The sequence below is a fragment of the Trachurus trachurus genome (genome assembly GCF_905171665.1).
Source record: "Trachurus trachurus genome assembly, chromosome: 17".
In the NCBI taxonomy this organism is placed as follows: Eukaryota; Metazoa; Chordata; class Actinopteri; order Carangiformes; family Carangidae; genus Trachurus; species Trachurus trachurus.
The window spans coordinates 13,182,196-13,196,505 of record NC_139900.1 but is presented as its reverse complement, the minus strand read 5'-3'; the positions used below and the strand labels follow the sequence as shown (position 1 = coordinate 13,196,505).

Here is a 14,310-nt window from a genome sequence, read left to right as displayed (position 1 = left end):
TATCACTATTCAAATGAAATATCACAACCATAATATTGCTACGTTGTTGTTACACCACAGTTTACAGTGTTACTACACAGATAGAAAAGATAATAAAAATGTTTTTTGTCATGAACAGTCATTTCCTGTCATTTTTTTTACATGGAGTCCACACACAAGCACAGTAGCTACGTGCCGTCATGAGCTGCGGAGACAGTCACAACAAGTCAGTCTGTCAAAGATGGCCGCCGCAGAGCAGCCATGATTATATTCCCATCCTTTCCTCCTCTCTTTGAATTTATATTCCACAGTTTTCTGATTTGTCTTTTAACAGCATCCTCGTTCAACTCTTCCAACAGGGGCCGAGAGCAGCATGAAGAAATAATAAGTCTGTTTCTCTGGGTCATACACACCCGCAATTCTTCGCCGACACGTTCTGTATCGTGTGATAGCGGCTCTTATTGTCCAGGAAGGAAAAGTCGTTTTCAAACGCTATCGGCCGGCAACAGGGCCCGTTGCTGACCTTGTCCTTGCGGCCCTTCTCTCTGAAGCCCGTCCGCATCATGTGCGCCATGGTGATGTCGTAGTTGCGCTTGTGGTTCATGCATTTCCCGCTGCAGTATCGCAGCAGCACCGTCTCGTCGCTCTCGTAGCCGAGACCCAGTTCGCTCACGGTCAACTCCAGCTCCCTCACGGCGCAGAGCCTCGGCCTCCGGGCTCTTTTAGTCCTACGGGCCTGGTTCTCGCCCAGGCGCCGACTCTTCCTCCTCTTCCTGTCTAGCAAGGTCCCGACCACATGTTGCAGCTCGCCCTCGGTGAAGCTCTGGAACATCATGGAAACTGGAAGAGTGGGGGATAAATCAACATTTATAGACAGGTGACAGACAAATTATCTGATTGCTGTGCGACCGACGTGTATGGCAGGGCAGGTATGTAAACAACACGGCAGATGGGTCACAGAGATAGAGTCCCATGAAGCCAATCGTGTGATGAATAACTCGCAGTGAAGCCATGGGAAAGAGGCAGTCGGTGAACTATGAGGTGTTAATTGACTGCAGGCTGTTGTGAGATAAAAACAGCGTCAGGTACTAAGTGTTCTGTCTGAACCTCTGCAACCTTTTCACACACTTAATCTGAGCGCAGACAAGGAAAAGGGTAAAAAAAAATCACAGTCTTACACTCTGAGAGGAGAGAGTTCATGTTGTTGTCGGCTGAGCGGACTCTCCGGTGAAGACCGCCCGCCGTCGTCCGCTGCGACGACGAGGCCGCCGGCTCAGCTAAGGATCTGGAGGTTCTGGATGTCGACTCTGACGACGATGAAGACGGACTCGATGAGGATGAAGGTGTGTGTGGATGTTTTGTCTTTGGTCTGAACTGTCCGACAGTGGCCATGTTTCTAACGAGGACGATGGACAGGGCTGCGCCACAGAGCATGAAGGCAAAAGTAGCACCTTTCCATAACTTCATCTTAGAACGTGGAGGAGCATTGAAACTCTGCGGAGAGAGAAGGAAAAGGGGTCAGACAGCGTTCAGACAGTCACACCTGGTAACCTGTCACATTTAAGCACAATGCCATAATTGTTATCTCCTCACCGTCACATTTTGGCGACCTTCCCGTTAAGAAAAAAAGAAAAAGAAAAATCCACTTCTTTCAACTTTCACTCAAACAGGGCTTTTTATTTTACCGTCAGTTTACTTTCTCTGATTCCGCTGTCAGCTCATTTTCACTCTTAAGTGGGTTCACGACGTGTAGAGCTCGACATCGCTCGCTGACACCTGAGAATGCAGTGTGTTTTTAAAGTTATATCGAGGCGGCCTGAGGGTGAAAGAAAATAACATAGCTGCAAAATATTTTATTCTAACCAAAGGCACGGAGGGTTGTGCAAGACACTTTCCCATGAAACCGGTTCAAACGTTTCCGAATTATCTAAAAAAAAATACAAGATGTGATTGAGAATTTAAGCATTTTCTTTTTAAATTATTATCATTTCTGAACAAAAAGTGTGTCCCTTAAGTGCTTATACATTTTTTAAGGGAAGAGGAGGAGGAGGGGGTCATATACGGTAATCTCTTTGCCACACCTATTTCCAAAGCAAATGTATGATGAGGCCTCAGAGAACATGTGCTGGTACATCTTCACCTTACACAGCCCCTCCCTTTCAACCAGAGGCTGCAACATAAAAGCCACAAAACCCACTTATCATGAAGCAACTTATCATTCTCTTTCCACTTTCTCCCCTCTTTCCCCTCCTCATTGTCATTCCACTGGTATCGGAGAGGTTTTACCATCCCCACTTCTTTGTATTTTTCATATCATGTCACCAGTGAGCAAAACATTTCCCCAGAGCCGGAAATGGTATACTGGCAGCGACTAACAGCAAATCCAGACCAGCGTTACAAAGTGTTTTGCCAGACTGGATTCTGTAGTGTACACATATACAGACTGCTGGATTGTTTACAGTGGGACAAAATGTCACATATCTTTGTCCAGCCTTTTTTTTGTTCTCTTTTCTTTTTTTTTATAGGAACAAAAATCTGAAATGAATAATTTCTGAAAGTTTGCTCCTGCAGATCAAATGAAACATAAACATTTGTGAAAAATAGTAAAACAGTAGGAACACTTTTGGTTTCCCCTTTGTGGAGTTAAACTATTTGCCATGGGGTGAACAAAAAAAAAAAAAAAAAAAAGGAACTATAGGCAAATTCAGACAGTGCTCCTCTGCGTCTGAGTGTTTTGGACACCGCAGAGGGAAAATACAAAGTCGCTGGCTGCACACATGAGCTGCAGTGGTGTAATCAGCGTATAAACAGGTACGACCAGTCCTATCAGTCAAAAGCTTGACTCATCACTCATAATTCCACATGGGTTCGACGTGGTGAGCACAATGAAGGGGTAGAGCAGTATTCATTTGAAAGTCAAACATTTCATCTAACAATCTCAGTAAATCAAACGTGGAGCCTGCAGAGTGTCGCCCCCCCCTCCCAACCTCCCTCCAAGTGCCACCCCGACCCTATACGTCTGAAAGTTTTGTCTGTGTTCACTCGGCGGGTGTGATAGATAGAAGCCTCAATGGAAAGTTTCATTTTGTTTCTGTTGGTTCAACACCAGCTCCTCACACCAGGAATCTCACCGCCGCTGCCGCTGAATATGATGAATCCTCAATTTTAGAACGAGCCGGTTTGTCATGATGTATGGCAAAAAGCATGAGCTCATTGTTTTCTTATGCTATTAATAGGTCATTTTGGGGGGCAATTAATCTTTCTCAGAGTTAATTGTTTAGCACAGCAGCGATACATCAACATCCTCAGTCCGTTAGCTCTGTGGCTCATCTCGATAAAACAATTAGATCATTAAAAAAAAAAAAAAAAAAACCTATGAGTCCCGCGATGTCTTGGTTGCTGACACTGGACGAAGACCGGCCATCAAACGCTGATCTCACGTCCCTGAAGACACTTTGATTGTCATAATCGCTCCACTCAGAAACGCATTAGTTCTTTCTGCAGTCGATTGGCGCCAATAAAAGTGCCAAAGAGCATTCTGCAGCTTGTTCAGATGGTCACGGGTGATTAATCAGCACAGACATTTAATATCCACCACTGGCCCCTTGCTGTCATGGACATAAATATACAGACAGTGATAGGTGAAGGGAGCGCGGGGTGTTTTCTTAGGGAGAGCAACGGAAAAGGCATGAATGGGGAGTCCTGCTCCGCTTCCTGACGGGACAAATGCTGCTGTTTTCCAGCAAACAGAGCGGGAGCAACAAGGATATAGAGGAACCCCAAGAGGACTCTCCGGCAGAAGGAAAAGCCATCCTCAAACAAGAGACATAAAAGCACAGATGAGTCGCTAAGTCAACTAAAACAGCTCCCACACACGGCCGCGGCATGCCGGGCCCTTCACCAGCGCTGATGTGCCCGTGCATGCTCCGTGTGTGAGGAGATAAGGGCCCGCCGGTCGAACGCATGAGGCGCAAACACAAACGCAGAAAATCATCCATTCACAGAGAGAGAAAAGGGAAGGATTTGCACACATGAAGGTCCTCATTAGGGGGTTTTTGTGTTTGCAGTGAGAGTTGGGAGTGAATACGCCGTCGACGTGAAAGAAGCAGCACACCTGATGTTTGCAACCGAGCCATATGTCACCTGAAGAGCCACCAGCTGAGTGAAGGCTGTCTCAGAGGATCACTGACATGTTTTAAGGGAAACCATGAAAGTGCAGCTGCTGCTTTGCCAAGAATTCCTAAGTCGGTTGGACCCACGCCGGCGGCCGGCCTGAGACATTATGTCTTCTCAAATGCACAAGCCTATACAATGCATCGTACAGTCGCGGCCGGAAACTCGCCCCCTCAACTGAGCTCTTGTCGTTGGCTCAAAGATCGCATTATTTCAAATGACACAATAAATTTGATGTTTTCAAAGGAATAATTGGGTCAGTGGCCGCGGCGCAGCTAAGCTGGCTGTAATGTAATTACAGTAGCATGGCACTCGTGTCCTCCCCGCCCTCCCACGCCTGAAGGAGACACTCCACAGAATGCCACAGCCCATGGACGATGAACTGGAGATCTGTCAAAATGGGGATAAGGGGCGTCTGTGGTTAACACTTTTGAATGAAGCCGGCAGACAAGGGGGGGGGGCTTCTTCTTGTCTTGCTTGCTTGGATCTTGACCAGTGTGACATGATTACAGTGGGAGAAGATCACAGACCGAGCCTGAATGAAGAGCTTCTTTGTGCCGGGGGGGGGGGGGGAAGCAGAGACCGACTTTTATGTGCCCCCACTCTGTAGCATTTGTTCCTGTGCATTCCCTAAATACAGCCTGGTCTGTCTCACTCACTCTCTCTGCCTCGCAGTGCTGTGACTCACACATACCATAAACACACACATACAACTCTTGCGTGGCTTCACTTTCCCCCAAATCATATGACACACCGCGGGCCTGCCTGCGTAGAAATCAAGACAAAGTCCAACCTTCCACTGGCGTCCAGACACCCACTTCACTCCCAGAAGCACCATCACATAACGCCAGATAATCCAGCTTACATAATAGTGCTGCTTCTTGATATCTGGAAATGTCCACAGGTCTGAAGCAGCATTGTGTTATTTATTTGCCACTGCGCCACCTGAGGCCTCGACCTGCAGAACATTATTAACCACGCTGTGGGTGCGTTTCGGCTCAGCTCCACCCACGTGACCGGCTGTCTCCGGCGCTACCGTGAACACACCCCATAAATACCTGTGCTGAAAAGATAACAGGAGCGTAACAAACAGCGGGAAAGGCACCTACTGTGTTGTTGCAAGGAAACAAGGTGCTTTAGGGAGTCCTAGAGAGGCCTTGTCTCGTCTTTTCCCTCTTAAGTGAGCATCAGGAGGCCTGGGGACAGCTAGAGAGTGCTTGGGGAGGTAATAGGGACATATTCCAAAGATCAGGGCGGGATTAGCACTAATGCCTGCCGGCTTTATCTGTAGTCACGTGGGTTAACACCTGGCTGCAGTGTTGGTGGCGGAGCCCAGACCTTGCCTTATGTGTGTGTGTGTTGGTGTTAATCCACCAGACACCTCTAACTCAGGGGTTAGGCCTGCATGCAGGGGCCCACCGATAGAGCACCAGCAGGCACTTCTATCTCTCTCCTGCTAAAAAACAAAAAACAACAAAACCTGTCCTGATTTTTAGCCCAAAAGAAAAGTGACAAACGCCTGCGAGTGACAGATCTGTGGCGTTGGCACCAGGGTGGGCCAAAAGGCTGTAAAAGTAGATGTAGATGTTCTGAGCCAGGATTGGCCGTGCTAAATCCAGCCCTGGTTCTTCTAATGCAACTGAAAAAGGCTTAAGTTAGGTTAGACCGTGCTGTAATTTTGCTTCGGTTGGCCCCGGCTCTGTCACTCAGTAACCATAGGATAATTAAAACAAGCCTGTTCCTTGTTAGCGTGAACGCTGCCTGCCGGTCGTTATTGGGCAGAAAAAGGGGAAAAAACATCTGCGGGCTGCAAAAGCTAGAAAAACAGCGATCATTTTTTATGTTTCGAGCCACAACTTCTGACTTCTGCTTCTGTTTACTTCAACGTCAAGAAAGTGGCTAAAACAGATTCAATTTTCTTTTTTTTTTGGAAGACCTACTATCACCCACGGGTTTATACAGATTAATCCAGTGACCCAACAGCCTAGCACGAAATCTCTCCTCTCCAACCTGTTGCAGTGAGGGTGGTGTTAATGAAGTGTGAGTGGAAGACGCACATTTGACACCTGTCCCAATTTCACCCGCCTTTTTGCTATTTCGGGAAGAGCTGAGTAAAGGTATAGTTGTGGCGTGCATTTAAATAGTTTTTTTTCTCCCCCCCTCCTCCCCACTCCCAAGTCCCAACCAACAGGGTTACATGTGAGTTGGCAGCCGAACGTCACCTCGCCCTCGTCAATTTTCTTTTTACAAGTCGGTGTAGGAAGATTGATGTTGTCTCCCAGCTGCTTTCTAAAGAAGAGTCTGTGAGCTGCTATTCTGGCAGCTAATCTGTCTATGCCAGATCCTCTTTTAACACAACAGCATCGGCTCTAAACCCATGTTAAACATGTTGATGTTGCTGTTACAAAAGGTTGACGGCCATCTGGCACTCGCTGAATACCACTTTCAAATATGACCCACGCCACGCCAACAAGCACGAGCAAGCACAAACATCTGAGACATGACGACATTTTGCTTCCTCGAAAAGCCCATTAACCTCCAATTTTGTTTTTATGCAAATGAATATTTAGTCATCAAAAATAATCTTGCCCAAAAAAACAAAACAAAAAAACAATCAAGTAACGCCAATGACACAGCGAGGAGTGATGTGTCAGTCCAGCTTCATCCTCAGCTTCCTCCAGTTATGACAAGCTTTGGCAGGTTATGAAAGTTGAACAGCTCAATTGACTTTAGGCTTAACCTCTATCTGGCCTCTCGGGGCTCCGCTAGATTCAGTATAATCTCTACGTATGATATGGGCTTAGTGAGAGGGGATCATCACTTCAGAAAAATGCCCAGAGTGACTATCATCAAGTTTCTCTCAGCGTGCCCCCATTATATTTTCTGATAACAAGTTTAGCAATTTGATCCCAATCTTCTTAATTATTTAAACTATTAAAGGTGCAGCTCTGCAAGGGGGGGGGGACGTAATTAATTTCCTTGAAATGATACATATAGAGGGAAAATAATTAGCTGGAATCATTATTTTGTAAAGATCAGTCTAAGTAACGGTCTAACCTTTCGGGGAGGGAGCGCTTGGAGAGCAATTATGCATGTTAATGAGGCAAACCACCATGTTGGATAAGTGACACGAGGGGAAAATATCCACCCCCCGCCCCCTTAGCCTGACAAAATAAACTTTCTGTGCAGCGAGAGGTCTTTCAGATACTGCAAGAAAACCATTGTGATACTTTCTTTCCCACCACATGGCCATGCTTCTTGTAATCAGCGGTAACTGCTTCGCAAACATTTCGTGACAGGCTGCTGCGCGCTATTGACATGTGGCTCTTGCAAGGGCCGCTTGTTGATACAGATAATCCAGCGTGTGTTTTCTGCCACTCGAGCACTTGGTGAGGCATCCCTGTCAGCGGCACCTAACGCCTTCTCCATAAGCTGCTGGCTTAAACCAACAAAAGAAGATGTGGTGTCCTTACCGTTCGGCCGGCTAATCCAGACTTAGCTGCGTGGCGTCGTCTTCAGCTGACCTCCACAGGCAAGTGCTGGCTAGGTAAGTCCATCATCATCACAGGCGAGGTGTGAGAGCAGGATTCCTGCTAGTTCCCCTGAAAAGCATCACAACTCCCTGTGCCTGCAAGTAGGGGAGGTGTCCTGACTCGATTCAGGTCCAGGCTCTTTTATTCTTTTATCATATTTGCACTTCCACAGAACTCTTAGGTCACAAAGATCAATATCAACATTCCTCCAAATGTCAGTGTGGGCTTCATGGCTCCATGGCAGGTTGATCCATTCAAAAAAAAAGAGGAGAGATGTGCTGTTTAGAGAGGACTCCCACTTGGCATCACTTCAAAAAAATTCTCCTGTCATGGTCCTTCTCCATGCAGAGTCGGTGGTCCCCCCGTTTGCACAAACCCCCCGAAGCTGAAACAGAGGAGCAGAGCAAAACTGAGGTGCAATGTCAGGACACGAGCAGATCTCACAGATGCCTTAACTTTTCTCCCATCTGTTATGAAACACACTGTGTCCTCACACCTTCCTTTTTTTTATCTGCACGCATGAGCGCCGTTGGAATGACAATGCTCATCTCCTTACCCTCTTTCCAGCGGCGCTTCTTCTTCCTCTTCTTCCTCTTCTCCTCCAGCTCCAGAGAGGGGGAACTCAACTGTGGGGTCGAGAAGATGGGTGAGGAGGGAAAGCTCGGTTACCGTAAGTGGAGCAGAGAGCTCCTCTGATGCCTCTGCCTGCCTCAACCCCTCAACTGTTGCTCCTCCTCCTCCATAGTTGTGCTTGTGGGCCGAGTCGGATTACTCTTGACATGATAATCTCCCTGGCTCTAGCTCCAGGAGCACTAAAGGATGCTTTGGCCTGAGCAAGGGCTTACATTTACCTTCTGCCGCAAGAGAGTCTGCCATCTTAAGCGGGAGATTGGTAAGAGCCTCAATTGGGCAGATCTGTCTGCTGAAGCAAGTGTTTTTCAATCTTTTAGTGGGAATTAAGAAAGTTCACAATTGGTTTAAATGCTGCTAAGACAACATTAACCCCAGTTAAAAAGTATTATCACAGCAGAGGTATTTCATGATGACTTCCATCTACAGTTGGCCGGGGATAAAACCCACGGCTGTTGTTGTTGAGGATCTCACGTTCAACGTCTCCCCCAATACAAACCAGTATTTTAGCCCTTGAGCCTGGAGGAAGCCAAATGAGGAGCAGATGGTTGCGCTTTTGGAAGGTATCAAGCTCTCCAGACTGCAATCTAAATAAATACCCCATCCATCGGAGGAAATGCGTCAGGTGTGCGGGGTCGGTCGTGTATAAACAAGGGCCAACCAGTCTGTGGAGTCGAATGAAGCCTTGCATGAGGAGAGGAGAAGAGAGGAGAGGAGAGGAGAAGAGGGGAGAAGAGGGGGAGATAGGATCGAGCTTCACAGGTGCCGCTCAGGAAAAAAAAATCTGCAGGTATAGCAGCAACAGAGCTTCAAAGGTTCAGAGTCAAACATGCTGAAATACGCTGGGGCAACCGAGGCGGAGTAACAACAGGAAACAAATAATTTGCTCACAAATATCTCATTCTATCGCCATGAGTCACGCTCATATCCTCGGGCCAAATTATACACAAATCTCAGTGTGCAGCTTTTGAATAGCGAGGTGGAGATGTGGCCAAGCACGAGCTTTCTAGGACTTAAAATTCCTCCAGTGTTGACTGGGACTGTGGTGGGTGAAGAAACCAAAAGGAATCTTTAACCCAAGCTTCTTTCTCATACCAAAAAATGTGCATTGATGGATATCTGAGGGTTTGTTATCTCAGTGACCTGAAGCGTACATTTTATGTGAAGTTTGAAGTGAAGCCAAAGCAAACTCTCCGGCTCACCTCAAACCTTCAGCAGAAACCTGACAAGAAAAACACGGTGCCACAAATCAACAGGAGATCTGTGATCCTCCTCATGCTCGGAATAGGTTGGTCGCCGGTCGGCAGGTGCACAATTATTATCCGCAACATCCCCCCTCGCCCCCCATGAAAAAAAAGAAAAGAAAACATGAGAATTATTACAACTAACTTGTTTGACATGTAGCTCAATTACTGTGCAGAGGAGCCTATGTAAATACCTGACGACCTCCAGTTAGCTGTGGACACCGTGGTTTTCTAGCCTTGAAATGAAGCTATCAGCACAGAAACATTTCCTGACATGGAGGAGCTGAGACCTTTCCACTCTTTACATATTGTTCACAGATGTGTAGTTTTCATGGAGGAGCGGCTCTCTTGTAGTAAAAAAACCTCCAACAGCTGTTAATTGCTAAATCAAGTCAGAGACAATAGACAGAAACATGTGATCCGTGCAGTGCAAAGTCTCACTCAACAGCTACGATTACATTAGTCAGAGCCACGGCCTGACGTTCAGAATATACAAGAGCAACCAAAAAAATAAAAAACAACAAAGTATGTTTCCAATCTGAATATGATAGAATCGTATACACGTCGGATTGAATCTTTTCCACTGGGTGTGGAGGAGTGAAGAAACACATTTTGTTTAGGTTTGGGCAAGATTTTAAGGAAGCCCTCAATCAGTAACACTATAAACACACCATTCCAGTCGAGGTGTCATTAGAACGGCTGGAAATAAGGCACAAATGTTGCTACTACGCTCGTCTTGCACAAGACAGACGCGGTTTGATGATTGGACGAGAAACTTTAAGCCAAATGTCATCTCAAGCGAGTGGAAAAGTACTTTTTAGAGAACCAAAATCTAAACAGACATTTGTGAAAAAGATGCAGAAGGACAATGAGGGGCTTTTTTTTGTGTGTGTGTCTTCTCCCAGAGCGTCGTCACATGTTGAAAGACAACACCTCTTTTCTTGGAGAAAGTGGTAACAAGGTAAATCCATCCTGGCTCAAGAACAAATATACACTGCAATTTGCAGCGGTGACCAGACGAGCTGAGGCCCCGAGGGAGCGGGGGCCACTCCAGTTTCAAAAGGCCTCGTTTGTAGATTCAGTTTCTTTTTTTTTTTTTTTTTTTACCTCAGCACTTAAACGCCTCTGCTTGTGCCACAATTTGTACCTTCAGCTAATGTGTGTTGTAGCCTCTCAACATGCATTACAGTGAATTCACCGTCCTCCACGCAGAACAGAGTGAGTGTTTCAAACAACACATTTGTCAAGACGGCTAAATGCTGCCCCCATCTGCCTGTGGTCCACGACTACACGTCACCCAGAGCCAAACACCCCTCTCACCAACAGAGAGACGCCTAAACCTCCATAGCTTTTGTTGTTTAATACAATGAATATTTCATTTTTTTTTTTACTTCATCAACTTTTAAATTTTCTGTGAGATGTTGTTATTCAGCACAGGTGAGTCTGCTCCGTCCGCCTCTCTGTGTCTTTGATCTGCCGCAGCAGCTTCACTCAGCCCTGAAAGCCCCCGGTGCCGTCAGGGCCGAGCGGCTGACGCAGCACTCTGTGCATCGAGCCGGGCGCGTACCGGAGTCCTGGTGCTTTGGGGTTTAATGCACCGGCTGCAATTTTGCGCCTCAACACCCAGGGGATCTGAAAACTCTCTTTATGACAGTCTCCGGAGCCCCAGCTCTTTCTGCTGCACCTCACGCTCAGCCCAGAGAAGGACTGTCCTCTGCTGCTGCTGCTGCTGCTGGAGATCTGCTCAAAGCTTCTCTGAGTGGAGTCCTTCAAAGGTTTTAGGCCCTGACACGTGTTGTCTGGAGTCTTGTCTGGTGAAACCTCCTCCTCTTCCTCCACCACCTCCTCCTCCTCCTGCTGGACTGGATCTTTCTGGGACGGCGTGTCCACAGGCTGGTCCTCAGTATTGTCCTCTGATGATTTGTCCCTGCTGATGTGATGCATCGACTGGAATCCCAGAGGCACCACGCTGAAGCCCTTCCCGCTCTCCTCTTCCTCCTTCAGGACGCTGTAGATCTTCCGGACTGCCTCTAAACTATCAAACTTGAGCACGGCGCACAGGTGTTGGCCGAGCTCTCTGTGGCGTTTGGTGTAGCACTGCAGCTCCTTGGGAAGTGTTTTACCAGGCTGCAGGATCCAGACCGTGGTGACGCCTCTGCAGGCTCTGAGCTCCACGATCCTCTGCTCCAGGCCTCGGGCCGACGACGCTCCGTCTCCTCCGGGCTGCTGCTCCTCCACGCAAATGTTCCAGATGAGGAGGAGCTTGCTGCTGGGGGAGCACAGCAGCCATTGGGGAAGCGGCTCAATCCGCCTCACTTTGGTGCTCTGGTCGTTCACCTCCAGGACGTCTGAGCGCTCGGCCGCCGCCAGAGTCACGTGCCAGTCCGTGGTGAGGGCCTTTATCTGCAGCAAACAGTGGCAAACCTCAGCTTCTGTTTGCATTTCACTGCATTGTTTTTATTCAAACACCACAGAGAGCAAAAAAAAAAGAAAAGAAAAAGTGCTTTACCTTCTTCAAACAAGTGAGCAGCTTGAGACTCACGTAGCCCTGCTTGTTCTTCTGCACATGTTTCAGCAGGAAGCCGTCCTCTGCCAGGTGGCTGTCAGAGAACAACTCCTCCAAATGGGCTCTAATTTTGAAGCTCAGTGCCTCACCTTCTCGCTCCTCTTCGTGTTTGGCTGATTGTGAATCATCTCTGCAAGAAGACAGGACTCAGCATCATGATATAATGCAATCTAGATTAGTCAGCCATGTGTTTTCTCTCCTCACCCAGTTGGATTGCTCATGGTGTCTTCCTGAGGTTCGATATATACTGTGTATATATATAACAGGTCACCAAGCTGCTGCGTAGTTTGTGGCTGGTTCTCAGTAAAAGAAACCTAGAAATGCACCTGGATTCACTTCATACAGGAGTGAAGTTCTCTGGGATTCAAAACAAAATCATAAAATGCTATAACAACCAAAATTCCACAGAATTCTCACAATCCACAAACCTTCACCACTAAAGTTTCTCTAGAAATAAAAATAAAATAGCTTCTCTTCTGCATGTGTTAAAAAAAAAAGAAAGCAGAGAAACACCCTCATGTAAACAAACTATTAACGCTCATAAACTGCATATTATCACCACTGAAATTAAGGCACACTCACAGCACAACAGAAATAACCCCAGCGTGTCAGTGTTATCATCATAACACAAAAGAACAACAACGTCATTATAGGTGTGAATTTCTGCAGCGCGGCTCTGAGCTAAGTGCACAATCAAATAAAGAGGGAAATGATGATATTGCTGGACCAAATACACAATTCATCGCAGCACTAAAGTATAAAACAGCAACTGTAATTAGCATTTAAATGAAAACATTTCTACTGCTGCTGCTGCATGTCCTTCCAACATGTTCAAAGCAGCAACAAATCAGTTACATGAGAAAATGTTCCCTGTTTGTTTCTGTTTTAATCAGCGCCCAGACGAATGAGTCAAACACAAGCGACAAGCAAACTGAGCAAGTTCACACACACACATTAGTATAACTACACGGTCACCAGAGGGAATCAGTACCTCTATTCATTTTGAATCTTTACACCGATTGACAGAAGCGTCTCCATGGCGACTTATGGAAACAACCCAGTGACTATCATTAAAGACTGTGTGTGTGTGTGTGTGTTTGTGTGAAATCTCTCCCTCTAACGAACACAGAGCAGTGAACTGAGATTTCACTCGTTCAGTTCTGAATCATCGTCGTTATTCTGCATCGTCTCTGCAGCGACTTTCATTTCTGAGTCCATCAGAGGAGACGACACACAACGCTCTGACTCCAGTATGAAAACTCTATCTATCTATCTATCTATCTATCTATCTATCTATCTATCTATCTATCTATCTATCTATCTATCTATCTATCTATCTATCTATCTATCTATCTATCTATCTATCTATCTATCTCTAACCCCCCTAACCCTAACCCTAATTGATGAAGTCTCATTTCTTAAACAACCATGTCAGACGACACATCCTGTGGTTGTGGAAAAGATGTTAATCTGTTTCAGAAGGGTCAAATTATTTAGCCCCGTAAACCAGCCGCTCCCGGAAATGCAATTCATTTCATTTCTGAGGGAGAGTCTGGCCTCATCCCCGTTGTAAGTGTTTGGGGTGGGCGGGAGCTGGGCGGGAGTAGTAGCGTTGACAGACAACCCCATTCAGCCAATCAGCAAGTTGGTGTAGTGACGGGGCTTTGCACCAGTGGGTCCCTGATTGGCCAACGTGCTGTGTCAATCACAGCGGCGACGCTGATTGGCTCGGCCTTCTGAGGGTTTCAGGCCAAACGCTTACAACGGGGATGAGGCCAGACTCTCCCTCAGAAATGAGATGAATTGCATTTCCGGGAGCGGCTGGTTTACGAGGCTACAAATTATTGGCATCAAGCAAATAAAACATCCAATGAGATTGCTGAAACTACTAAAATTGGGTTAAGAACTGTCCAACGCATTATTAAAAACTGGAAGGACAGTGGGAAAACGTGAGTGAAATGTGTCAGACCTGAACCCCCTGAGAAGCTTTGAAAAACGAATGCAACTCTGGACGGGAATAAATGTTGTGACAGTGCAGAAGCTTATTGAAACGAAGCCACAGCGAATGCGTGCCGTAATCAAAGCTAAAGGCGGTCCAACGAAATATTAGAGTGTGCGTCTTTTTTTTGGATGGGCAGTGTATATTAATATACTGTATAAATGTGTTGTATGTTCTCATTGAAAT

At 46.6% G+C, this 14,310-nt stretch overlaps 2 protein-coding genes across 2 annotated transcripts; both read right to left on the bottom strand.

The window, feature by feature from the left end:
• Nucleotides 1–382: 382 nt before the first annotated feature.
• LOC311000935 (uncharacterized protein) lies at nucleotides 383–1,470 on the bottom strand (the record flags this gene model as incomplete). The annotated part of the gene is made up of 2 exons (XM_083991854.1): nucleotides 1,158–1,470; nucleotides 383–819 (listed from the first exon to the last, which is right to left on the bottom strand). Exons 1-2 carry the CDS (start codon nucleotides 1,444–1,446, stop codon nucleotides 383–385), a joined length of 726 nt encoding a protein of 241 aa, XP_083847980.1. The 5' UTR covers nucleotides 1,447–1,470.
• Nucleotides 1,471–11,050: 9,580 nt separating this feature from the next.
• On the bottom strand, nucleotides 11,051–12,346 carry LOC311000541 (la-related protein 6-like; the record flags this gene model as incomplete). The annotated part of the gene is made up of 3 exons (XM_083991280.1): nucleotides 11,051–11,962; nucleotides 12,069–12,255; nucleotides 12,330–12,346. 3 exons carry the CDS (start codon nucleotides 12,344–12,346, stop codon nucleotides 11,051–11,053), a joined length of 1,116 nt encoding a protein of 371 aa, XP_083847406.1.
• Nucleotides 12,347–14,310: the final 1,964 nt, after the last annotated feature.